Genomic DNA, 26,678 nt, shown 5'->3' with positions numbered 1-26,678 from the left:
AAAAGAAAATAAAAAATGAAGTATTGTCTATCTCTTGATTTTTGTGTTGGTGCTTTCTTTGGCAAATTGATTTCCATTATATAACTTCTCAAAATAAACTTATAAATGTGGCTGGAACATTCTATGTTCTTAACAACAATGGGTAAATATCAGATCTACAACTGAAGTTCAGTAGTTGCGATTTAAAATAAATGTTTATTTTTAATTATGTTACCAGGATATTATTACCCAACTATAAATATTTTTTAGGACTCTTATACAAAGTAAAGGTAACACTGGGTATTAAAGGTAGTAGCAGTATCTGGCAGCAAATATCTGGTGCTTTATGATCAATCGTAAATCTGTGTAAAAAATGACAGGAACATCTGAGAGGGTATCTGTGCAGATAAGATCAGTTTGTTTAATTTTTATTTGTCCTTGAAATTGAAATTCCTCTGTACCTTTTCTCATTAGTTAACTGGGTTTGGTTTTTGTTGTTTGTTTTTTTCTTTTGTTCTCTTTTTGTTGTCGTTGGGATTTTTTTGTAGTTGTTATGTTAACAGCTTAGATTTGATCTAACACAACTCTAGCTTGAGAAATCCAGACCAAAATAAGGTCAGCTAAATACGAGTGCTATAATTATATATAAATCTCTTACTTAGATTTTTTCACAGACAAGTCCAACTTCACATAATATTCAACACCTCATTTATAATTGCAACACTTGAGTAACAATAAATCAGCTAAGATGACAGAGTTGTAAACTGTTTTCCTCACTATGCACTAAATCTTTTACAGTAAAATCTGATTTAGGACAGATTAGGAGAGCCACTCTCCAGCTACCAGGATGCAGAACTTCCTAGAGAAATAAAAGAGGACTTTGTATTGTTATTACAGAAAAAATGGTGAGGATGTTAGTCATCCCAGCTAACTATAAAAGATGTTTTTACTTACATGGTTCCTGAGCCTGAATAATCCAGCTGCAGTTCTGATTTTTTGGGTATTTGAAAGGATACAGAGGAGAGGAAATTGCTCCCCCAACTGAATCTGACTCTATGAAACTTCCGCATGCTTTAGAACAAAACACATACACACAGAGAGACATTTATGTATGATACACACATATCTTAGATTCTGTAATGAAGACGAATGCATAAAATGTAACATGCTAAATCAATGTGAAATGAGGATCAAATTCATGATAGTAATTTATCAGAAGAGACTTGAGGTCTAGCTCAATGTCCCACCAGCACTGGGTGTACGTTCTTGACCTGGATCCACAGGCCATGCTACACCTGGCTGACCATGTGAGAGAAGCCAGAGTGACCGGAACAGATCTCATCTTTATCAGCTCCTTATAGCCCAGAAGAGCAATCTTGGGACCATAATAACTTGGCTGAAATACACTCATACACCCATTTCTCTGATAATTTGCCTATGTTGGCAACTAAAAAGAAAAAAAATCATAAGAAACTCTTCAGAACTTTCCAAACTCCAGAACATTTCAGTGCCCAAGGATGGCATCACATTGCATTGGCATGATCCTCTTGCGAGCTGCTTCAACAAAACTGCAATTGTGTGAAATGTTACACACGTGCAAGAGCTTGGCTGACTGCATAACTTTTGCTAGCAGTGCTGAGTGCTGCCATGCCTCATTTCTTACCATACTGACTCATCATAACCCCCCCATATCTGAGTTTAACACACAGCTGTTAGGTACCAAAGACTGAGATTCATTTATCCTGCTGTGTTGCCTAAAACATCCAGCAGGAGATAAGACTTGCAGGGTTTTCTCAGGAAGAGGAAAGCTGGGTTGCTTACATCCTAGCCAGGAAGAACTTGCTCACCAGGCATGTTTTGTGCAGGGCCTAATCCAGTAAATGTGCTCTGAGAACGTTTAAAAAATTAAGCATTCATAGTTGTTAGTCAGAAATTCCCAGTTAAAAACCTTAACTAATACTTCAATAACTGTGGTTCCTGAGGTTTTCACTGATGCAAATTTCTGATTTCTTTATTCTAATTTTTGCACAATATTTTCAAAGAAAAAAGCATTTCTGGGAAAAGTACTAATTTATAGTGAAAAGAATCCTAAGAAAATGAGAGAAAGAGATTGTCTCTGCAAAATCTAAGTGGCTGTATCGTAGGGGAAAAGTGCTTCCAAAGTTACTGTGGAAAAAAAAAAGGAAAATCTCCAATCATAAAATCATATGTAATTTCATGGGAAGTTTTGCCCAGTTGGTGCAATTCTTCATTAAAAAGGAAACCATGTAAAATACCAATTAGTCCTTCACAAATTGAACAGTTGATACTTGGCACAGCTTGCAGGCTGGAATTCATGGACTTCATCAACAGCACCACACAGAATTCTTTTATAGCTCTTCAGATTCATGCGCATGGATGGACATATAAAATGTTATTTTGTCACTAGGTCCATAGAAACTGCCAGTTGCACATTTGTCTCAGGACAGTTATGGATAGCTTACCCTCTAGAGAGTATTAAAAAGAGGCAGCTGACCTGTGCTAGATGCCTCGCTATAAGAAGTACATTTTTTCCTCGGTCAAAGAATCTAAGATGATCCTTAGATTTTAAATTCCTTAATCTGCTATTTGGAAAATTTCAGTCCTGTTTAAGATACACATTGGTAGGCAGTACGCATAGAAACAACACCTCACGTTATCAGCTGTGTTAAAAGATTGTGACTAACACAAACAAACTGGTGAGTAGACAAATATGTGTTAATGTAAATGACAAAATTACCTTCAGTGAAGCGGGCACTGAAGCCCCTGTGCTGGATGGTTGCATCAGAATGCATTCGGATGTACATCAGGTTCTTGGAGGATGTGATAGGAGGAGGAAGCTGAGTTCCACAGAGTTTTCTAAGAAGTGGTGCTTCACTGCTGGGACCATCAAATACCTGTTATGAAAAGAACAAATGAAGTATTTCATTTCAACGGGAATATTGAGAAGACTTTTATTTCTTTCCCTCCCTTTTGGTTTTACATTTTGATCCTGATACAGCTCTGGCATGGGCAGTGCAAACAGACTGTACACTGCCTATCTTAAGTCTGTGGCCATTTTAAAAAAACACGTGTATTACAGGCTGAAGCTACTGTAGCCTTTGTAACAAAAATGCACCAGGTAACTATCTTCCTGTGTGTATCTGGTACGAAAGCAACTCTCCTTTAACAATCCAGATATCCGCATATGTTTATTGTTTTCTGTTAATGGCTAACATGAGTTTACATGTAGCTTTTATTCAGTTAAACCCTACACCTTGCCTCAATAAAGACCACTAAACTGCTCCTAACATGAAACTAGTGCACCGGTGGAAACGATGAAAAGAAGACACTAGGACTACAGTTTAAAGATACAAGCACCCAGCATCCAGGATCAGAGCCCATGTATCTATGCTTTACAATATCTTTAGGGTGCTGAATTACACACATAAACATGAGGTGTTATTTAAGCAGAGGGTAAAGTTAAACAAAAAAATGAGAAAGGAAGTAGAGGTGTTTGCAAAACTTCACTTTTAATTTTACCACAAATGCCTTCCTTCTCTTTCCCCCCACCCCGTAGAGTTGATAATTTTGTTTCCTTCCTCCCCGTTTCACAATCAAGAAAAGAAGGAAAGTGAAGTTAAAACCAGTGAGTTTCTAGCAACATCGAAATTATAATAACAGAAACCACAGAGAGGGAAAACCAGCACATCTCAGTCTCCCACCAATCTTCCCTAGCACTCCAGCAGACATGATTTGTTGCTCCTGTGTTTGAAGCCATTGGTCAGTCTCAGAGCCCTTGTGCCTGGTTGCAGAAGTGATGAGCACTGGAGCCATCAGCACGGCTGCATGAGCCACAGAGGAAGAACCTCTGGGCTACTGGGCAGCAACAACAGTTGAATTAAGTTCCTGTTGCAGTCTTAACGCCCTACATTACAGCAAGCATGCAATTTACTATAATCTGTGACTCAGGTATCTATAACAAATTGGAGGAGAATATGGATAAAAACATGGGTAGGAGGACTGGAAGATATTCAGGTGCTAGGATGTTAAAAGCTATCTAAAAGCCTGCTTTGAGCAAAATAATGTCATTGGTTTAGAAGAAATGTACTTCTTATTGAGATTGTCTTCTTTTACTTCAAAACGCCTCAAATTCCAGCAGTGCAGTATCAATGAATTAAAGATTTCTAATTAAAACTGTATCATGCAGTGCAGTGTTGCTATATATATATTATATATAAATATATAAAAAACAGTAGCTGAGATAAAGGTGACCAGCCTCAAATAAACCTCAAAGCTGAGAAACAAAGGACAAAACCCCTGCTTAATCTACTGACATACTCTACATGGCCAATGGTGTATTCATAAATTAAACGTTTGCCCTTGGGCCTATAACACTAGCTACCTGTGTGGGACCTTGTAATGGAGTATTAAGTGTACTGCAATGTCTGCAAAAATGAGTACCTGGTAAAGAGACCCAAAATATCCATCCATTCAACCTTCTTCTCTTGGCATCCTGCCACTATCAGCCCTGTAATACATAGTGTGCAGTGTTTATTCTTTCTCTGCACATATATTCTGTATATACAACAGACTGGAGTTAAAAACCACAAACCATGGAATGTGGAAAGAAATAATGACTAGCAAAATAACCCTTAGGATTTTAGGTACTATCTTTCCCTAGACAGTGGTGAGAGGATTTTACCTGAATGCTCGAACTAAGTGTTGCATTGACAGATTGCAGAGAGAGTGCCTGGCTACACATAAACTCCTTGTTTATGTTTTGTTGGATCTGCGCCACTCTGCACAGCTGAGGATATGACCATTGACACATGGACTGTGGTGAGACTCTAGTAGTTGAGCTTTCTCAGTCAGCTGGGATGAGTAACACAGGAGACTAAGAAGACGTTTTATTCCAAGAGCTTTTTGGAATAATGAAGTCTTTCTGTGGTAATACTGGGAGATGAGCATGAAGTCAGAGAAACATTTTCTAAATCAGAGGTATTTGCTGTTTCTGCACAGTTTGCCTGAAGATAGTACTGTCTCCTCTTTCAGAAACCTGGAAACGATTCCACTTGGTAAAAATCGGATTCCAGAAACAGTTCAGCATAAGCATTAGTGAGATACAACAGCAACTCTTAGAAGTTATGTCAACTACAAAGTTAAGCAGGAACAGTAACACATGGATATTTTATGGCTTCATCCTTTTTGCTCACCTGCTATTTATTAGCTTAAACTATTTCATAGGGAGGATTTCAGTCTTGAATCTAGATCAGAAACCACAATATTCACACACTAGCTCAGGAAAGAGTTGTGTCTCTCTCCTCAGTTTCTTAAAGTGATTTTGGAAACATCTGAGAACTGCGTTTCTGTGGCTGGATGAGTAAAGGAAAATGATGCATTTGCTTACTTAAAAGACAAGTTTTCATTTGCACTTTGCAGAGAAGCAGTTTGCCCTTCCTTTTCCACAACAAGCATAACCGAGTGACTCATTGCCTTCTTGTTCAAATGTGTCCTCCATTTGGCAAAAGCACATGACAAAAAGAAGATAGTTTTTGTCTTCTGAGCTATAAAAACTCCACATTTTTCTAGCTGTCCTCTCTTGGAAGATCCTCTCTGCCAGCACCTGGAATAAATGAAGTCATACCTTCTCTCTAGCTCCCAGAGGCTTACATTTCTATATTCCTGCACACTACTTGTTACACTGCAACAGGAAAGAAAAATAACATTTACTTAATCAAAGCCACTGAAAAGAACAAACTATTTCTCCCTTGCTACAACCACTGCCTTCTGAGCCACGTGCTCAAATCTTGAGTCCTTAAATATGTCAAACTCTTGCTGACCAGTACTCCTGGTGTAGCGTCTGATACTATACTGGTTAAACACATGGGGGAAAAAAATGCAGGAATTAGTTCATTCACTAGTTCTTTCCCTCTATTTTCCTTCAAAGAAACAGATTTGTTTGTTGTAAGACACACTCTCCAGCTAGAAATGTGCTGGTACAGAAGGAGAGATTAAAACTTTATTCCTTATGTATGGTGACAGTGACAACAAAATTCTTCTCGAAGACCTTATGCTTTCTACAGAATAACCGAGTTGTATTTGAGATCAGAAAAAGCAAAGGCTATGTATCCTCATTTAGTAATGAAGACATGTTCATCTCTTATAAGAATAGATAAGGTACAGAACTGAGGCACAGAAACTGAAGAATCAACTAAATTTATGCAGCTAGGTGAGTGAAGAAAGTGCTTTTTGGTGGCCTTGACTCTTCTCTGTGCACTTCACCCATTTACTCTAGAGGGAGCTCGGAGCAGTTACACCGTGGTTTACCGTTACAGGCTTGGAATTCACTTGGCTGAACCTGCATCTGTGCTCAAATTCACTTACGATCATTGAGCTGAGCTGAAAAATGCACTAGGCTTTTTGGAGTTGCAGCATAGCCAAGAAGCAGCAGACATGACTATTTTCCCTCCTTCCATTTTACTCACATAACAAATGCACAATAGAAAATGTTACAGGAAAAAAACCCAACCCAACCAAACACACATTTTCATGTGTTCCCCATAGAGAGTAATTCACAGTAGAAATATATATTAAAAAAAAAAAATAGTCTAGGTCATAAAACAGGGAAGAATGAGTGGATCCCAAAAGGGAAGAATGAAGGAAAAAGCCACTGGTACGCTCAAGGGTGGAGGGAAGCCTCAAGAGAACTCACAGAGCAAATAAACTCCATAAAAATTTGAGTAAAAATTTGAGAAACAGAAAAGGATGGAACCACTGTGTTACTCCCAGCTGCTTCCTTAGCCCATTTTTTCCATTTACACATCTTTTGGAATGCAATTCCCAGACCATTCACCAAACAGGCTTCTACTTACATATTTCCAGGCACTCTGTGCCACTCACTCTGTTCTCCTGTGAGTGAGGCATATAGGAAGCCTTGGAATAAGATGAACACAAATCACTTCCAGGTGTTGGTAACAAGTGGTTTTGTGCTTACTGGCATACCAGCTAGAGAAAGAAACCCCATCCACTCCTTTCTTGCCCTCCTGATTCCTCTATATTAGCATTGAAAAGCTCTTCTTTATCTCAAGCACAGAGTCTCAGAGCCCTTTGCTATCTCTTGGCTTCAAATCAGCATTCTCTGTCACCAGTTTTCAAACCACCTTCCACTTGAGGGGCAGTGATTGATGCCTGCATTAAATTTAAATCTCTCTCCCTGCACACATTGTTCTTCAGTTGTATTTGCACATCTGGAGTTGATGGGCAACTTCTTCCTGTACCACCCCCAAGAAATCGAAAAGCAGAAGCAAACAACAGATACTCATATGGCAATAGAGGACAAGGGGTGTCACTGCACTGCAATGGTCTGTAAACTCCACTCAGGCAAAGACCTCTGCAACAGCCATCTCTTCTGACAGCTGAGGACTGATGCCTTTCAAGGGTTAAAAACTCAGCACCTGTATCTGGTGCATAAAGGTAATGGGAGTTACGCCTGTAACTGCATGGAGCTTATGGAGTTGAATGGTATGCAAAGTTTTTAGATAGATGTATACATCCATTGGAATCAAGTTTAAAAGAGAACCTTGTTTATTAAGTCTTATCAGAATTTAGCCCTTAATTTCTGGATTCTTTTTGGCATTTATACCAGTGCTGGTATTTCAGATGGCCTGTGTTTCTGTCAGGCAATGTGATTTCCTACTCCTGTGCTCTATCATAGGAGCCTTGGAAGCTTTTCCAATAGATTTGCACTTGCAACGACCCTCCCTGATGTAGTTAAACAATTTTAAAAAAAAGACAGACCCATATTTGCCTATGCTTCAGAATCAGAAAAATAATGAACAGTCATTGTACAAAGATGCTTTGTGGCCAAATGAAATCTTCAGTTCTGCTCAGCAAAACAGGGACACGTTTCCTTTTTTTCTGGTTCAGTACATAAAAGCTTTAGGGGGCAATGCTGTTAAAACTGATGTTCTTTTCAAAAGAGTTTCAGTTCCTGCCAAATTAAGTTCTCTGTGAATGACAGTTTACCAAGGAGAGGGAAGCTGGATCTGGGGCTACAGCCACTGTGCTTTATCTGACTGGTACTGATCACACATGCCTTTGTCCTGAGTGAAGTGCAATCTGACATCAAAGGTCAGGATTTCATGTCCCTGTTCCCAAAAAGGCCAAGTGGAGATGTGGGGAGCTCTTCATTGTCATGCACTGATTGAGCAGCAAGTTGAATTTCTGTGACATCAACAAAAGCTCACAAAACAGCAATGTGAAGCTTTTAACAGAGCAGTGGCTCTAATGAAGCGGTTAAACAGACAGTTGAGGAGCACCTGAATACACAGTACATATACATAAAGAAATAGTACAATACATAAAGAAAACCAGCCAGCCACAATTCCCTCTGGATGCAGATCTCCCTCTGTCCTGAGTTTGTAAGACTGTGCAATCTATTATATATGTGGCAGTCCAGGCTATGGCTTGGAGCAAGCAGTCATAAACTGAACTAAAATGAGAAAGAAGGTCATAAACCCAGCCATCTATGTATGAGGTTATTCCTGCAGTACTAAATACAACTCATACCACCAAAAGGAAAAATGTGCCAGGGTGCAATATGCACTGCTTTCAAGATCCTTCCACATATAAGTGGGAACTTGAAAGAACACAGAAATACATTTGTGAAGCCTGTTTCAATGGCGAAGCAAAGGGAGCTAGATAATAACTATTTAGCTGTAAATTTAAGCCTTAGATCATCAGTGAATAAATACGACCATGCAACTAGCAGTCTGAAACTATCTGCAGCCTAGGTTGCATAGTAAGCTTCCTCTTTTGCAAGCATTTCACCAGACTCATTAAGGAAGCTTTTGAAATATCTATTGTTACTTACTGCAACATTGTCATAGTAACAGGAATGGCGATCTTCAATGTCAAAATCCGTGAAATTCAGTAGGACTCGGTGGCTGGAGTCAACTTGGATAAGCCAAGAACAGTCTGCGTTGTTACCATAATGTTGAGGATAGTTTGGAGAATGGATTTCCCCACTCGTAGCTTGGAAAATACCACCACAGCCTGAAGAAAACATAATCAATTTTAATCACAAGCACTTCTTCTCTCAGTGAGATTCCACATCTATTTTTAAGCTACAAACACTTCTATCTTTATATTTTTTTATATTAAACTTTTGAAAGATGAGTGATCCAGCTGTTCAAGTGTCCTGTCCACAAAATTCAATGGAAATGACTATCAGAAAAGTATAACTTTATCAATATTTGTGAATATACAATAACAATGCTTGTGAATAACATTTCTTTCTAGTCCCAGTCCAGTAGTAGATGTCGTAAAGGCTGAAGCATTTGTGCTGGTATTCCTCTATCCTAGATATTGTAAAAGTAATCAAAAATACCATCCATATGAATGTGACAGACCTAGCATACTGAGAAAGCGATGACTATGCCTAGCTGAGCATAGGGCTGAAAAAAACATTTCTGAAAATACCAAGGCAGCCAGGAGTTCCATTTTCTGCGTGAGCAGAAAATAATGGCAAGCCTCGAGTTTCCACTTCTCTATCCACACAGCTGAGGGCTTCCCAAGGACTCCACCCTCAGGTATTTCTGACCAGAATAACTCCAGTGCTCATGAATATCTAAATAGCCTGGAAGGATAGATACTGTGTGGGAAGTGCCAGGGCTTTCAATAGGACTAAACCAAACAAATGGAATTTTGTATGTTGGAAAGGGATGGAGGAGGGTGAGGGAAGGATATTGGGACTGCTGTAGATGGAAGCAGTCTGCTGGAAGGATAAATCCTATACTGTTATTTCATTCTGGTCAGTGAGTATTTTAGAGGCTAGAGAGGGGTTGGAGTACAACAGGCAAGGTGCCATGAAGGGATGCAAAAGCTTCAGGGGGCCTAAGTAGAAAACATAAGCCAGAAGGGGATTAATTCAAAGGACCATTGTAGACCTCTTTTATTCAAAACAAAATCTTGTGCCTTTCTCATAAAACTTGTGAGAAAGGAGATGTATAAACCTTGACAAACTGATGAATCAGTGTGCTTAATCAAGCAAAACTGCAAGAATTAAGATCTGCCTCTACTTACTTTTAATTGCAATTATTTTCTGATAATTGGCCTTTTAATAAGAACTCCCATGTAGAGAGATATGTGGTCAGGCCTTTTAATCCTGTCTCCTCTTTTACTGATTACCAGTACAGCTTTGAACAAATAATCACATGTGGGATGGACCTTATAGAGGTCAGGTATTTACTAATCACTCCAAATATTTTTGGAGTCTGCCGAGTTCTCCCAGTTAAGCCACGCTCCCAGATATTTTTCACTTCACAGTTTAAAACCAAGAGCATTCAGCTAATAAAGGAATCTGTGTGGGTGAGTGGGTGGGAAGAACTGCTGGCATGCAGAAGTTCTTTTCTGATTATAGGAATGTCTTGATTAATTGTGTAAAGAAGAAACACCACCAAGGTAGACTGTTACAAAATACATAAACAGGCCTAGATCTGAGCTAGTCAGACAATTTTCTCCTCTGTTTGTCAGCATCTCTTAGTGTTACCAAATCCAGTAAAACCCAAACTCTCCTTCAGCTTTCAGCCCTATGCTGTTTGCCTACTTTAAACGCCAGCATGGCTAATCCTTGATTCTCAGACTTCTTGAATTTCTCATCGTATTAATCAGCATACTCACCACCGGGATTTTCTTGCCAGGAGGCATTAAAACCTTTCTCTGTCACTGATAGATCTGTCTTGAAATGGACAGTGGCTGAATTGCCAGTAGTAGAGACCCGCAATGGGTTCTGTGCTGATCGCGGAACACACAGCTGGGCCAGTCTAGGCGAGAGAAAATCAGAGCCACCATAAACCTATAAATGAATGGAAGAAACACAGTCAAAGTTTGTCAGACACCACCTGCCATGCAGGATACATGAGAACAGTTTAGATAGGAGAAAAAATTAATCTAAATACTGAAAGTGATTCCACATTTTGAAATGTAAAGTAGCTAGTAATTTTCTCTGTGGGTTTACTTGGTACCTGAACTACCTGGCACAAGTATGAAATTCTAGATGATTTCAAAACAACCATGCATTAAATAAGAATTTTCTGCTCTGGGGACTTTGTCACATTCTTTTTGCTCCATTCTTGCAGGGTTGGCACCTTGTTTCTGTGGCGGTATAAAGCAAGACTTTTTGTGTGCTTCTGAAAACAAACTGTACCAGCATGTGCTGATATTTTGCACCCTTTATGTTTAAAGGCACAGCTAAGACTGATTTTTAAATTGAGGCTAGATTTTATAACTTTTTCAGATGAAACAAAAAACATTGCAATTTTATTGACTTCAATGGCAGAATCAACATCTGAATTATGGGATTTTGGTGAAGTAAATAATACATGTGTATTATAAATACATATAATTAAATATTTTGATAATACTCTTGGGAAACAAGGATGTATATCATACATATTTGCCAGAGAAGACTTTTAAGAGTAATTATTTCCTACTCAGAAGACTGTGCCTCGGGCAGTTATAAACCAGAAAACCACCACTCTCTCAAACATCACCAGCAATATCGTGTAGTTTATAATGCATTTTAAAACCAGTTGAAGTGAATTAGGTGGCAGTGCTAAAGCCTAGTTAATCCTGTTTCTTGTTTTCCAGATGGGGTGTGGGATTCTAGTTTAAGCCCATTTATAACTGGTGGAACTGTCTCATCTTCCTTAATCTTCCTCCTCAAAGCTGAAGAAAACACACCTGCTCAGTGCAATTTTCAAATCCAGTGATTTTGGTGCCTATTGCCTTCAGTGGATGATTTTTTTGGCTTCTTGCATGCTAATGAAAGGCAACCCAATATTAAGAGTCTCCTGCCTTCCATTGGTGTGTTCCCGGTAGGACAGCAGCTGCAAAAGTCAGCTTCACAGTAAGCTCATATGAGAAAACTATGAAAGAGATACCCTGAATAAAGAGTGTGCTATTGTCTTTCAGCAACTGAACTAGTGATAGATTCTCATTTTATCAGCATATGTTATGTATAAATCCTAAAGCTAAACTAGAGAGTGGAAAGTTCTAACAACAAAAGCAGGGAATAGGAAGATAAGGCAAGAAATCCCATCAGGGTTTTCCCACCAGTGGCATCTCGAGCCTTCTCCAGTATTTTATTAGTCTGTTAAACATCAAAAAGGTCAAAACCAGCAATCTCCCTCAGAAATGATAGTACTGTAAGAACCAGCCTCCTATATGGCCCTTTTGCCTCTGATCATTTCTAGATGAGGGGAAACTCAATATTTTAATAAGCTCTGCCGGATACTTTTTAACCTCAGAAGAAGTTTGGGTTCTGTCCAAGCTAAATATCTGCGCAAGTCCTACAAATAGCTGAGCTAGTCCCACCACCTCCAGGGCTACGTGTACTGCATTGCTACGCAACTTGATTGATTGTGTGCTCACTTAACTGCTCATGGTGCCTGACACTGCTCTGCCGTTAGAGGTATAATGGAAAGAATTTTTCTTTAACTAGGAAAACTACTCAATGACTCCAGAGTAATGTGAGACCTCAGAAGCTGAAGCTTGCATCCCCAGAAGAAAGAAGGAGGAATTAAACTTTTATGAATGTCACAGGGTGTTAGATGCTCAGAAGACTGTGTTCTGCTTTAGTGGCTGATTACACAGGCTTAATAGCTTAAAGATTTTTGTTTTGACTGAGACAGCACTTTTTTTGCATTCTGTAGGGAGACTGCATGACTTGAATGGATAATGGTTCATATGTCTAATGGATCATCTCGAGGCATTCAAGAGAAGTCAGTATGGAGGAAATCGCAGCTCAGACTAAGAATCTGTAATGAAGCAGTCACAGTCTGGGGAAGAAGCATGTTTGTCTGCTGCAATCTCAGTGCCTTCAGAAAAATCTTACTGCTTGACTGCTTGTGGGGCTCAGTGACAGCTGCATTTGTCAGAAGTCTGTTCAAAATGTGAATTTTAAAATGTGTTTGTGGTATAGTCCCTGAGTCAGAGCCACAGCATGATATCTAGCAGGAACACATGCTCTTAATCATCTAAACCAGCCCAGAGAAGCAATGTGGCAGAGGAAACAGCAGGAATTCCTAATATGCATCTAATAAGCACCATGGACGAGCCTCTCATATCATCCCTGGTGCCTCCCTGGGGACATCTGCGCACCATGGGCAAGGAGACCAAACCCAGCCCTGACATAAACACTGCTGACTTCTAGTATTACCTCAGAAATGAACACTTATAGTTGACCTATTGGAAGACAATTAGAGATGGGAAAGAAATACTGATAGAAATCTGAGGTTTGTGGGTCTCTTTTGCATTGTTAACTGTGCAGCAATGGCCTTCTGCACAGTTTCAAAATAAAAAGCTCAGTCAAAGGCATGATCTCTACAGTTAAGAGTGTATTTTCTTTTTTTTTCCCTTATGCCAGCTCAATTAATCAGATGCTTTCACAAGGGCTGGAACAAAAACAAGTTAGTGTTTCCATGACAAAAAACAATAAAATGTTACTTTTGGCTACAAAGAGGAAAACCAATAGTTACCACATGAAAAAAAGAAGAGGGAAAGAGAATGGATGGAAAGAATGAATTCCAGGGTGTGGTTCACAAAGAATCACAGGACGTTTGAGCTGCAAACAGATAAAAATAAGAATAAAAACATTTACTCTGATCAGAGTACCTGATCCAGAGATAAAATTTAGTTGGATGGCATAGCGGAGATGCACGACACTGCCATAAAGCCCCGGGTTTTAATCTGTTCTTATCATTTGCTTCTGCCCTGTTAGCTCCATTTATTGTTAACAGTCAGCATTCCAGAGTTATGAGCAACAGAAAGCTGTTTTTATGCGGTTGGTCACCCTCATGACACAGATTTTCTGGGAATAAAACTGATCCCCACTCAGATATAACTACCAGCAAAGAGAGAGACTGGCTTTGACAGAGACTTAAGAATTATGGTAATACTTGATGTTTCTTCATATTTAAATGAGAAACCCAAAGCATCTAATAAAGACTTGGAAGTGAAATAGATTGTCAGGGTACCCTCCTTTTCAGCTCAGAGCTACATCTTGCTGTGGCAGAATATAATCATAGATCACAAAAATCTGGTCCATGTTAAAGAAAGATGTCATAATTCAAGAAAGCAGACATGCTCATTTTTCTCTACGTACATATTTTCAATAGAAGCCATTTAAATGTAAAGATTTTCCTTGTGTCCAAAATGATGACTTCTATTTCCATTAAACATTTCTAGAAAATATCTTTAAGAACAATTTAAATTTTGACTCTGGATGTTTGTAAATGGACTAGAACCTGATAGGGAAGAGAGAATGAGTGCAAGTGTCATAAAGAAACAAGGAGAAGGATAAAAGAAGAATATGTCAAACACTTGAGCACGCAGAAGCCACATGGAGAACTTGAGGATTTCACACACACAATTTTTATTTAACTATTGTTGCACAGTCTTGTTGAAACATATGGCAGTTCTGGGATACTGACATGGAAGGGACAGCTTGTTTAGGAGGCATTGGCAAAGGGAAGGGAAGGAAGAGAGCTGCTGCGTTTTACAAGAATAAATATGCTTCAGAAAAAATGCGCAAGAGAAATAGTCAAGAAGTGATGGTGCAAATATGAAGTTAGTGGCAAAGGTGCTGTAATGGGAAAGATCTCTTAGAATGTTCCTACAATTCTCTGCCCTTAAAAAGGGATGAGTGTGTTTCTAAGCAAAAGCTAAATGCATCCAGGTGAGCAGGTTTTATGATTACTGGGGAACTTTTATTACAAGACAGCTTCTTATTTCAGAGAGTAGAGAATGTTAATGGGACAGGGAGGAATAGCAGGGTGCAAAGCTACTTTAGTACTGATTTTGACTTCCTGTTAAAACTGGAAAGTTATTTGGCTTGGAAGAAAACAGGAAGTGGTAGAACTATTCAGAGATAAGGAAAAAAGTGAAATCAGGAGAATAATTTTGAGAAAAAGCAGATTTTAAAACCTGAAGAACTGATAGACAGGATATTCTTGGGAAAACAATGTGAGAGTGAAAGAAGTTTGGAATCTTATTGATCACTGAAACACACTGTGGCAAAGGCACACCAGGAATCTCTTTTTTCTAGCACTTTTCAAACATTTGTATGTGTGGTTGTTAGCCCGGACCTATGTAGACAGCTACAGGAAAGGAGATGACAATGTAGAGCAGCTCCTGAAAATGGTTAACCACATTTGAGGTTTTTTCCCCCACTAAATCTGAGTTATCATCTGTTTTGGGCAGACTTTATCAATCATGCTGTGAATGTGTAATTTTATAACAAAAGAAAGAAAGTATGTATGTGGTAAGGTGCATAGAACTCCACCAAACAGCTGCAGTTTGGCAGGGGAAGCTGTTTGCTGCCAGGCAGAGCCTTTGATCTTGCACTATGACATGAACCAATTTTCCCCAGTAAGTTGATTTATGTTAGATTCTCTATCAGCAGATCAGAGACAGGTGTTGGGAACTGGATGAGTCAAGGTTAGGAGGTAAGCGACTTAGAGGCATGCCAATCCTGAAGGCAGGGAAGTTCAAACAAACAAGGTGGGCATTTGTGCTGATGAATAAGTAAGGTTGCAAAGAACTAAAAGCATAGCAAATAAATTTGAAATGGTAAAGAAAGAAAACCCCAAACCTAAGGCGAATACCTTGGTCAGGGATACAGAGCAGCAAACAGCAGAATCCTCTTAAACAAATTCTTTAAGCAGTTCATGTCTGGCAACCCACTCACTGGTTTTAGGACAGCCCTCCCCACTAGTCAAAAGATTGTCAAGCAGATGGTTGCCAGCCATCTCTACGCTTACTGGATCATAGTAGCACCTGTGTGCCCACGTGCAGATGTAGGCATTGTCCTTGCACTAGTCAAGAAATGGTCAACTATAGCAGACTTATATTTGTAGCTGTTTAATGGATTCCTTTGGGCAACAGAGACAAAACTGAAGCTCACAGGCAGATTAGCTTCAATCTTGTCATTTTAGGCACAAAGAGCAATGAAACTGCAATACAGCAGGCTTCATCAAAACCCAAACCAGCCAACACAGGCCACCTACCCACAGGCACTGGTGTCAGGAATGTGACATACAGTCATACTTGTCAGTGCTGCTGCTAGAGAATTCATGGAACAATTTCATTACTCCCAGATCCTACAAAAGTCCCAAAGCACAGTGTCCATTTGGTCGATTTCCATTTCTAGGGAAGCCTGCTTCAGACCGAAAAGCTGGAGTTTAGTTATACATCTCTTCTACTCATACAAATGCTTAGCAATCATCTATCAGCAACTGTATATTTAGGATCTGAGTTAAGTCTTCCAGGAATAGTGCTGATGAGTGCACATTAAGGAGGAATCAAAGCTACAAAGGTCAGAATAGGCAGCAGTGATTATGTGTAGGTGCTGGACAGAAAGCTGTCCAGCTGTATGCCAGTCACACATCACATCAGCCAGCAGAAGAGTAGAAAGGACCCAGTGAAGTGATATAAGATCTCTTAATAAATCTTTTGTGTTCATTACAAAAAAATTTAAATGTCACCAATGTATTAACATTGAAAGACCCAACAACTGTCCCTCCATTAGTGACATCAAATCTAGTGAGCGTGATCTAGAAAATCTATACTTCTAAAGAATTTTCCATGAAATTATTTCCTAACCCTTCTTCCTGCAGTGGAAGTCTATTCAAATCGGTTAGCTGGGACTGGTCACCTGGAGGCTTCCCAGCATGAGCACAAAGATACTGTATATAACAAGACCATCTAGTTTCATGGGTCTCTGAAAGGTCAGTAAACCCTTAGAGAGGTCCTTTTTCTCCTTGTCCACCACCCTAAGCTGATTAGGACACTGCCTCTTCTTTACTCTTTTTATTGTGTAAAAGGAATCTTCATAGCTTTCAGTGCTCAGAGTTATAAACCTCCCTCTTTCCTTGAAAGGTCCTACACAAAGTCTCACCTTAGTTACCCCTCAGTGATCCATTATCTCCCTTTACATCAAAAAATTTAATCTCCATGGTACAGCACCCTATTACTTAGTTCTTTGTGAAAAGTGGACTTTACAAGACTGAGTTTTTCAAGGCAGTTTTGTCTCTTGTTAGGAAGTGTACAGTGCCTAGCATCATTATTCATTAAGGTATACAGACTCCAAAGGCATAAAAGCAAAATATAGTGAGAACATTGTGGCTTCTGTGACAACACCTGTGGAATCTAACTGTAACCACAGCAGAAATGGGAAATTGCAGTAGAAGTTTTTGTTCTGCTCCGTCAGTTCTTGGGATTATCTTCTCCAGACAAAAAAGCATGTAACTTCTTGAGGAGTAAAGCATGTATTTTTTGAGGAGTAAATCTAATTTTCTTACCTCCAAAACATCATAGTTGCAGTCTTGGTGATATTCAACCTTAAATTCGTGAATGGTCAATTGGATGCTGCTGCCAGGTGCTGTGTGAATGTACCAGATGCATTCCCTATTGTTTGGGTATCTGTTGGGGTAGCCAGGGCTGTGAAATGAGCCAGAAGGGCCAGAGAGTTCTCCTCCACAACCTGACAAGACAACAAAGCAGCCCATCAGTGAGGCTCTGGAAAATCTCACCAACAGCTCTGCAATGAGGACAGGCATTAGCATCCATTTCATGCACAAGTGTGTATAATGGGTTTGAGGATCTGCTCTATCACAGGGAACTGAAGTCTAGCAAGGAACTCAGAAATGGCAGGGTAGACCTGCTGGCACTTCCCAAGCAGTGAGCACTTCGCCTCACGGTTTGGCATGTTTCTCACCATACCTCAGCATCTGATTTCAAAGCTGAAGAAACTGTGGCTCAGAGGAAAAAAAGAAAAAGAAAAAAAGACTTTTTTTATTATTATTATTGGCCTCTAGCTTAGCTCAGCTCTAGAAAGCTGAACCAGATCCTTCCTTAACTGTTCTTGACCTCAACTAATACACAAACTAAGTTATCCTGGGGAGGGCTCCCTATTGTTGTAAAAATGCCATTTCCCACTGCTTTAGAAATCATAAAATGAAAGACAATGCAATTTCCCTCAACCCATGGAGTGTGATCATAAGCTGCCAAGTCACAATGGATAGACTGGCTTTCTGACATTTGGTAGATTTAATGTTCTTTTTATTCAATTGTAACTGTGCAATTGTAAGATATGGCATGTTTGAAAAGTTAAGTATTTTCTTTTCAGGTAAGATATTATTGTCCTAAACTCACTCCTCAGCCCCTTGGGTGATTAAGTCCTTGGATATTACGAGCTAGATTTAAACAATTAAAATATGCAAAACAATGGATTAAATGCAGGCCCTGATTGGACAGCACAAAGCAGCTGAACACCTGAGACTGCAGTTTTGGCACTGATTTATGGAGATGTGGCACTGTTCTCCTTTCCTTGAATTTAAAGGAAGACACTTTCCCTGACCCCATCCCTGGGTGCAGGTGTTAACAGGGTGGGAAGGACAAAAGCCCTTCCCAGTGTTAGGGAAAACTTAGCTGCATTCATGGTGAAACCTCACCTTTAGAGAAGCCAGGAGGGTGGATCTATGTCTGTCACCTGCAGAAAACAAGGGAATTGTGGGTCTGATCTGCTTTTATGTGTGTGTGTCGCTCTTCCTTGCAGCAGCATTTTTTCCCCCTCTCTACATTACAAGCCCTCAAGTGCTTCATTTAGGGACTAGCTAATCTTTTGCTTACACAGCTTTTATGGGGTCACTCAAGCATTGTAAGTAAAGCCCACACTCCATCAATCTCTTTGGCTTCATCTCCAGAGGGAAGGTTCTGTCACATAGCAAAAAACCCCCAAATACTTAAAACCATCTAATAAACCATGAGCTCTGTATTCCCAGAAGCAAATACTGCCTCTGGGTATGTCAGAAGTGATAAATAGCATCCATATCAGAACTTTCAGTTACAGGAGATATTTTATAACATAAACCAAATGAACTACCCTTCTCACCTGCTCAACTAAATCTACACAGATGTGTGAAACTCCCCTAAGCTCTATTTAGTCTATGCATAATTTCAACAAGATATCTTTGGCCACTGCTCTGTTTAACAATTTTTTTTTTTTTTCTTCAGGAAGCTATAAATCAAGATCTTAAATTAAATGCAGATATTTTCCTCAGCACCTTCTGTGACAAACTTGTGGTCATGGAAAAGTGACTGCTCATCCCCAGAAGCATTTGCCATTGTATCTACCATGGGGTCTTTCAACCCCTCACTGGAAACTTAAGTTTGGCTTTGCCTGGCTTTGCCTAGAACTTCTAGGACTGCATAATACAAATCTATGGGAGGAAAGAGCAGCAGGCCTGCAAGGGAGCAAAGCAATAAGCTATTTTAAACTAAATCAGTGTCATCTAAATAAAGTCCAGCCATGCCAGCAAGGTAACACAGATCTCTGTCTGTCTATCACCCAGTACTCATAGAAAACCACCTTTTAAACGCAGGAATTCCCACAGTTGAACACCGTTAGCTATAACCCAGGAAAACCTTTACATAACCAATGTTGACCTCACAGATGAATTGGTACAGGCTCAGCTCTTCTCCCTTTTTCCCCACCTTACTGCCCAAGATGCTCCATAACCCTGAGGAGGCCTCCATAACCCTCAATCAAGAAATAAAAGAAGCTTTTAAGTGCATTTGAAACCAATCCTGCCTTCAGTCCCTCTGGAGAGAGAAACAGAAAAAGGTAATACGCTTACTTCCTTGAGGCCTGCCAGCAGTGCTGGGTAAATGTTAAACTCCTAAAACTTTGATATCCATGAACATTTCAGCAAAGAGACAGAGAGGAAGAAAGCTTCAGTGTCACCCACCACCCCATTTTTTTCCCCAGTGCCATCAGAAGATGGCCTGAGTTTCCTCAAAAGAAACCAGGTCATTGGGGTTTTGTAACTGGAGAAAAAAAAGAGGTGTCAGCAGGGGGAGAGCCTTACAGCTGAATTTGCAGGGGGACTTAACTCCCTTTCTTTTCTGTCAGCAGCAGGAATGACACAGCTGCTGAGGACAGACCTCAGGAGGGGAAAGCAGCCTCTCCAGCTTGGGAAACAGAACAATTTCACAACCGACTTGATGGCTGGAGTCCTGAGGGGGTGGGAAGGGGAAGGCAGGGGAGTTTCATCAGGCAAGAGCAAAGCCAATTGCTATTTATCTCAGCCTGAAGAAAGCTGGGAACATTTTAAAACTAAACAGGCAGTTATGACTCAGCTTCTCCTACTAAGAATTTCCTGATAGCCACAAAGACATGTTTTTTATTTAAACCTAAAATGGCTCAGACAAGTGGAAAGTTTGTGTGCTGTGCTTTGAGGCACAGACCTTACTTTCTGTGCAACCCTTGCAGGTAGCATTCAGATCACTCATGCTCCCTCTCCAGAGTGGTTTATATTTTCTCTGAGCTCAGTCAATATTCTCTGGATGGGGCATGTGAAGCACATGAATAAGAATGTCAAGCTGTCTTTAATGTGCCATTCCTTTTCTTCCAACTCTAAATGTTCCCAGGAAAAGCTTTTTGTTACAAGAGAAGTGATTCTTAAGTGCTCCAGTAAATTGGAGGTAAAGCCTAGATCTCTGTGATTCAGTTCTTATAATGAATGTGCTGAACTCATGTTGCCAATCATTTTTCAATTGTTTGCAAACAAATCAAAATTCCTTGAGTTTGTGCCTAAGTATTCACTATTAACAGGTAAAAAAAGGACTCACTGATCTTTGCAAATATGTGAACTTCACACCTGAACTATATTGAGTGACCTGCATATGCAAGCAGAAACCTCCATATCAGAGCAGAAACATAATCTCTGAAGTCTCTGGCCAACTGGCAGAAAGTCTATACATCACGTTCCTGCTCTTACACAGATGAGGTAGGGATCGGTTCTGTTGTACATTCTTTAAAATAGAGATGCTAGATGATTTTAACAAAATATTTACAGAAATTTCAGAGATTAAAACAAATGTTCCTGCCTTTAAACTCAATTACAATAGAAAAACTTGTTGAAATGCTTACAAACATTGTATGTGAAAGATTTCCAGGCTTAGAACGGAAAATAAATAAATAAATGAAAGGAATTGCCCAGGAATGTCATTTCAAAATGAGAAACAAACGTCTATTAACCAACATTGCACCTTGTATTTCAGTTCCTGGAACATTGCTATTCACAAACATTTTGCCTTGAATATTTTAAAAAGGAGAATTTAGAATTGATCCCTGATTTATCCAGTGTCTTCATTACCCACAAAATTCTTGTAGCATTATGCATTTCTGTGATTGGATCACAGATACAAGCCACGAAGGAAAAATAAAGTGCAGGTATTTTTCATACTGTTTGTGCATTACCTGTGAAGACAGATTCCCTGCCTTAAGATGCTTATTTTAGGCTTTGAAATCTGCCTTGGTAGATAGTTAAAATAATTAGAAAATATAGCAAACAACAAATTACATTCACACGAATGGTGTTCAGACTGAAGACGTAGAAGTAGATGCAGATGCCTGTTCATTTGTATACATACATGAATATACATATGGATTTTGCATTTAAAGGGAAGACTTCAAGGAGAAATGCCAGTGCTGGTTTTTTGAAGCATGCATTTTCATGTACGATAACCTTTTCCTATTCTTTGAGCAAGTGAAGAAATACATTTTGATTTAACCTGGAATGTCATTTTCCTACAAAAGTAGCCTTCCTGCTTTATTAAGATTTTAAAATTGGACAAGTTTAAATGGAAATGTAAACTTCTCAGCTAATTAAACTTCTTCCATCTCTGACATCACCATTAAATGACTACAAGCCTTCTCCTAATGTTTACATTTGCCTGCAAACATCAGATTACAATTTGCTTCTATTCAAATAAATGGGATTTGTGCTGTTTATGACAACAAAGTAAAAACTATTTGGCCTTTAGGGGTAAATAAAAATGCGGATGCAGAACCTATAAATTGCTGCACGACTTCAGCTCTCACTGAAATAATAGCAGATAACCTGAAACCATTATGTTCCTAGTGAAACATCTTTAAAAGTTTTTCTCAGTGCAGAAACACACCATCTTGCTTTATGTGGACTGACAGACCGACAGCTGCATTGCCAAAAAGTTTCTCGCAGCAGAGCTGCATGTGGCATATGCTCACTTTGTGCAGTCATTTTGGAAACTTCAGCCCAGCAGTTAAACTGAGGGAAAAAAAGGAGGGGAAATACTCTTTTAGTAGTGCAAAGGTCCCAGAATTCCCTTGAAAAATGTTTAAAACAACTACCTGACATGGTGTTAGTTGCTAGGAAATCAGACAACAAACAGAAAGCTCAGGAAACATGTATTTGGTGACTTTGCTTTCCTCTGGATAAAACTTGAAGTAGTCATTGAAGATTGTGCAAGGGATGATTTATAGATCTTTCCATATTACTTACTGCCTGTCTGGTTAGCAGATGGTGTTCATTAACCAAAGAAGAATCCCTATTATCATAAATAATTATACCTGAATAGAGAAGTAGTAATCTGTGGAAACCTCTATTATTTGAAAGGTTTTAAGATTTATTCGGGGGTATGTTTAAGCCACATGCTAGAAAAATCCCTCCATAAAGTTTAAAGTGGCACTGCTTCTGTAAAATCAGAGTTAGGGAAATAAAAGGATTCAGAGTTCCATTTGTTGTGCTCATGGTGAAATATTTCAGTAAGTGTTAACTGACTCTGCCTGCAAAAAGCATGTAGAATGAATACTTGCCTGTATTACACTCATACTTGCATGAAGTATAACTTTGATTCAATTCTGAAGTTTTTTGTTCTCTTGAGTAAGTTGAGTTCATAAGTGGAGCAACTGGGATTATTTTTGTGGTGAGGGTTTATGCAAGAGAGTAAAAATTCAAGTGAGAATTTGTTTTGCTTTTTTTTCTTCCTTCTGATTTGTTAATCACTTCTGTAGCTTTGGTTATTGTTTTAGCAGCTTCCTGAACCCTGGTATTTTCTTCAACATATTTCAGTCTGAATGCAGTAGGATTTATTACAAGTAGATAGACTACTGGAGCGCAGAGACATAAAGGCAAATTTAGGCATTTAAACAGGAGCTGAATCCTCCAAGATAGATAGTAAATGACCATAGTTCCCAGCTGCCAGTGTTCAGTGTTAAAAAAAAGCATAAACCCAAAACATTTTCTAACATTGATTGAACTGTTCAGCAGCAAGCATTTTAAGAACATTTTGGTCTCTATTCTTATATATTATTTTGGAGGGGTGGGAGAAGTTCCAGCTTGTGGAAGAAACAGAAATGAATTAATTCTTATCTCTCACAGAGAACATGTCCATGATTTTAATAGCCAGACTGCAATACAAAAAGCTAGCTCTGAACAGGGTAGCATCCACAACTCAAAACAACTGCTCAGGACTTCAAAAGATCAGACCCTGTGCTTCCTTAGACTTAATGTGTCAGAAAGGCACTGAAAAGGAATAGTCACTTCAAAAACCGAACAAATGGCAATTTCTCAAAGGCTGAACAAAAAATCAAGAACATAGCTATGATTCAGGATTAGAAAATCTGGGACTCAGCCCCTTCATTGCCCTGCAATGCAATGTTCTCTCCAGCAATCCTAACCGATGCCTGGCAAATGTCTGCTGTGAATGACTTCTGCATCCTAATCTAATCTCTGTTTCTGTTGTGCTTCTCTGCAGAACTAAGAAACTATTTCACACTTCACCTGACATACATACTGAAAACCCCAGTCTTTAGTTATTGTATGCCTTCTAACAATTTTCATCTTCTGAAAATACAGACCCAGATTAATGTAAACTTCTCATGAATTAAGTGGCTTTCTCCATACCCTGTCCATCAAACATTTCCTAAGGAAACACAGCAGGAAGAACATTATGGTGAAGGAAATGAACAGTACAATACTCTGGGGCTATGTAATTCTTTTCTCAATAGTGTTCTTTGCTTCTTTTTTAGAGGGGGAATTAGTATGTAACAAAATAGCATAGTGGGCACAAATTCTGACTATGCTGAGAAGAGCCAATTACATTTATAAGGTCTACTGATAATCAAGCAGCAAAATGAGTAAGCTTCCAGTGACATGCAGATATATATAAAAAGCAGTCAGCTCCCACACACGCATTGCTTAATAAGGTAAGTGACGGGTCTAGGAAATATGTGTCTTCCCAGATAGTGGCAGTTGTCACTGGTGTAATTTTGCACTGAGAGACCTTTGTCCTTTTGGCCTCCTGATTTTTTTATTTATTTTTTTTTAAGGAAAGCAGTTCACTTGGTGTGCCGCCTTCTGCAGCATCCAGACTGTTACCAAGAGTTTGTTCTTTCTCAAAGGGCCAATATATGCCCCGAAATTTATTTGCCTATATTAAGCTTCTTGATAAACAGCAGAAGTGTAATGGACAACTTGCAGATTCAAACTTTCCTCTAGTGAATATTCCTACTGAGGCTTTGGCTGCAGAAGAAAATATTAGTGATTTAGCCAAACCACAGCCTCATCAATGAAAGGCCTTTACCTCAGATGAACAGCGTTATTTCAGAACCACAACCATGTTTAAGCTGAATCCTATACACTACAGCTTTCCATCCAATTTAAATTATATAGGACACTTTTAAGCATAAATAACATCGTTTTCCTAAAATCAGTTACTAATTCTATTTTTGGGAAAGCCTAAAGACTGGATTTCCTTCAGCAACTCAGCAACCGAAAAACAGTGGCTAAACAACTGGAAAGATCAGATGCAAATATTTCAAATCAGAACACTTTAAATTTGTGTCATGTGTGGCAGGAAGGGCTCCTCACGTTAGTTATCAATGAAGTAAGCTTTTGGCTTTTTTTAATCAGCCTGTAACTACAAGCAGAGCTGCCAGAAAGAGTGTCTGAAGTTAACATAGTATCAGGCACATAGTGGCAAATGTAAGTGCTGCTCTCTTTTATCACGAAAGCATGTGAATGTCCTTGATATATATCTCAGAGATGCTTCACCACTGCCAGCACATGGACAGCCTAAAAAATAGTTCACAGCAGCTTGAACTCTAGAGTGCACATTTGTCACTTGAGCAGAAGTAAAAGCTCTTCTCTCAGCAATATTTATAGCCTTGCTATTTTCTTGTCAGGTGAGATGTTACCAGATCCAGTTTTAGATTCTCTTGGGGATTTGCCTAAGAAATACCCAACTCAAAGGCTGCATCTCCTGATGAGTTCCCCTAGACAAGGAGACTTTCTCCAATGAGGGATTTTTTTGTGAATTTGAAAGTTTTTCAGAAGGGAGAAGCAAATATAGCACCCTTACCACAGGAAAATATCTAATTTTATCCAGGATAGGGCAATGGTATATACCCAGACAATGCAGCCATCGAGGGCAAGAGGAATACCTATCTGCACATTACACAGGCTGACAAAAAAAGGAGGTGCCTGCAATGAACAAAAAGACAACAACTGTAGTCAGCTCTGGAAGAACTTGCACATATATTACAGGCTATAGGGAGCCACAGCTGTGATGTTCAGAGCCAGCAGTGACATTCCCTAGGAGCCAAGCCTATCTGAACCCACAGATATTGCTCTGCTGCTTAGACTCAGCCCTGCATTAGCAGCCTGAGCCCTGTGCAGGGTCAGGCCACAGTTTAAAGTCCAGGACTTAGCAGAGGGGCAATGCTGCAGAGAAGTGAATGTGTCAGTGCAGAAAAAGAGTACAGGGGGTGGGAGAGGGCTGGAGAGTCCGGGAAGTGTTTAGAAGGGGACGTGAGGGGAAAGCCCAAGAGAGGTTACCAGGCAGGCAGATTCTGGAAAGCTTTGGGAGCTTTAGAAAAACGAGTCAGCCCAGCACCATGGCTACTGTATGGAGCTGATGTCATCTGGCTGTGCATAAAAGCCTCCACTTTTTCTTCTTTTGTGCAGTCCCAGAATGACATCACCTCAAAGCACAAGAATGTACCTTTGTGCTGCAGCACTTCCCCTGCTGGCTCCTGCCACACATCTCACTCCTCCCTCGTATGTCCCTCCTTTGCCCAGAAATGCTCCTTGACCTCCACTGAATACAAAACACCCCTGTCTAGCCAACGAGAGCCCTTTGGGAGCCCACAAATGCCAGCAGTCTGTGGTAGCATGGAGGAGCTCCTATTCAAACAACATACAGCATGCCATACACCTCAGCAACCCACAGTGGGGCCTCTGCAGCTGATTTCAGCTGCTTAACAATGCTGCCGAAGCTGAATGGTGTGAACTGATTAGGCAGACAGGCAACTGTGGCGATTTAATTATTTTCAAGGTTGGGTCCTATTTGATGGGATGTACAATGGCACACGATTTAATCTTGTTACAGCCCAATATTGCTGTTAAATAAGTAGAGTGAAAAAGTTGCATTTGTAGCCTCACTTATGTAGAAACTGAAAACATAGTTTGCAATTGTACAGTCATTAACAGATTTGTTTATAATTAGCACGCATGCTTGCCTATTTAATAAGGCCCACGATGGTCTTTGTGACATGCAAGAACAAGAGAAAAACACCCAAGGCCTTGGCCAGTGTTATTTCATGCAGAGAAGAGGGGTGAGGGGCAGCTGGAAGTGAATGCACTACCCAAGAGAACAAGCACCACTAAATAAAACTGAAGAGAAGCCTGCACAGAAAACACAAGTCTATAGGAATGGGGCAAACTGAGGGCTCAATGTTTCCCATTAGAAAGCCCACGTCACCCACGGTTCCCCTCTAATAGCACATTATCTCCTGTTTAGCACAGAAATTCTGC

At 39.6% G+C, this 26,678-nt stretch overlaps 1 protein-coding gene across 3 annotated transcripts in view; it reads right to left on the bottom strand.

The window, feature by feature from the left end:
* CUBN (cubilin) overlaps positions 1-26,678 on the bottom strand; it is a 142,265-nt gene that overhangs the window by 59,407 nt on the left and 56,180 nt on the right. For all 3 annotated transcript variants that reach the window (XM_062633700.1, XM_062633698.1, XM_062633699.1), the window contains exons 29-33: positions 17,340-17,521; positions 10,660-10,834; positions 8,852-9,033; positions 2,738-2,894; positions 934-1,050 (exon numbers count right to left, since the gene is read on the bottom strand). In XM_062633700.1, the coding sequence (XP_062489684.1) occupies positions 934-1,050; positions 2,738-2,894; positions 8,852-9,033; positions 10,660-10,834; positions 17,340-17,521 (813 nt within the window). The remainder of the gene's footprint in view (positions 1-933; positions 1,051-2,737; positions 2,895-8,851; positions 9,034-10,659; positions 10,835-17,339; positions 17,522-26,678) is intronic.

This window comes from Pezoporus occidentalis, unplaced genomic scaffold, assembly GCF_034315485.1.
Source record: "Pezoporus occidentalis ecotype Australia unplaced genomic scaffold, CSIRO_AGI_Poc_V1 ctg40, whole genome shotgun sequence".
In the NCBI taxonomy this organism is placed as follows: Eukaryota; Metazoa; Chordata; class Aves; order Psittaciformes; family Psittacidae; genus Pezoporus; species Pezoporus occidentalis.
This window is presented reverse-complemented; position numbering and strand designations above follow the sequence as displayed.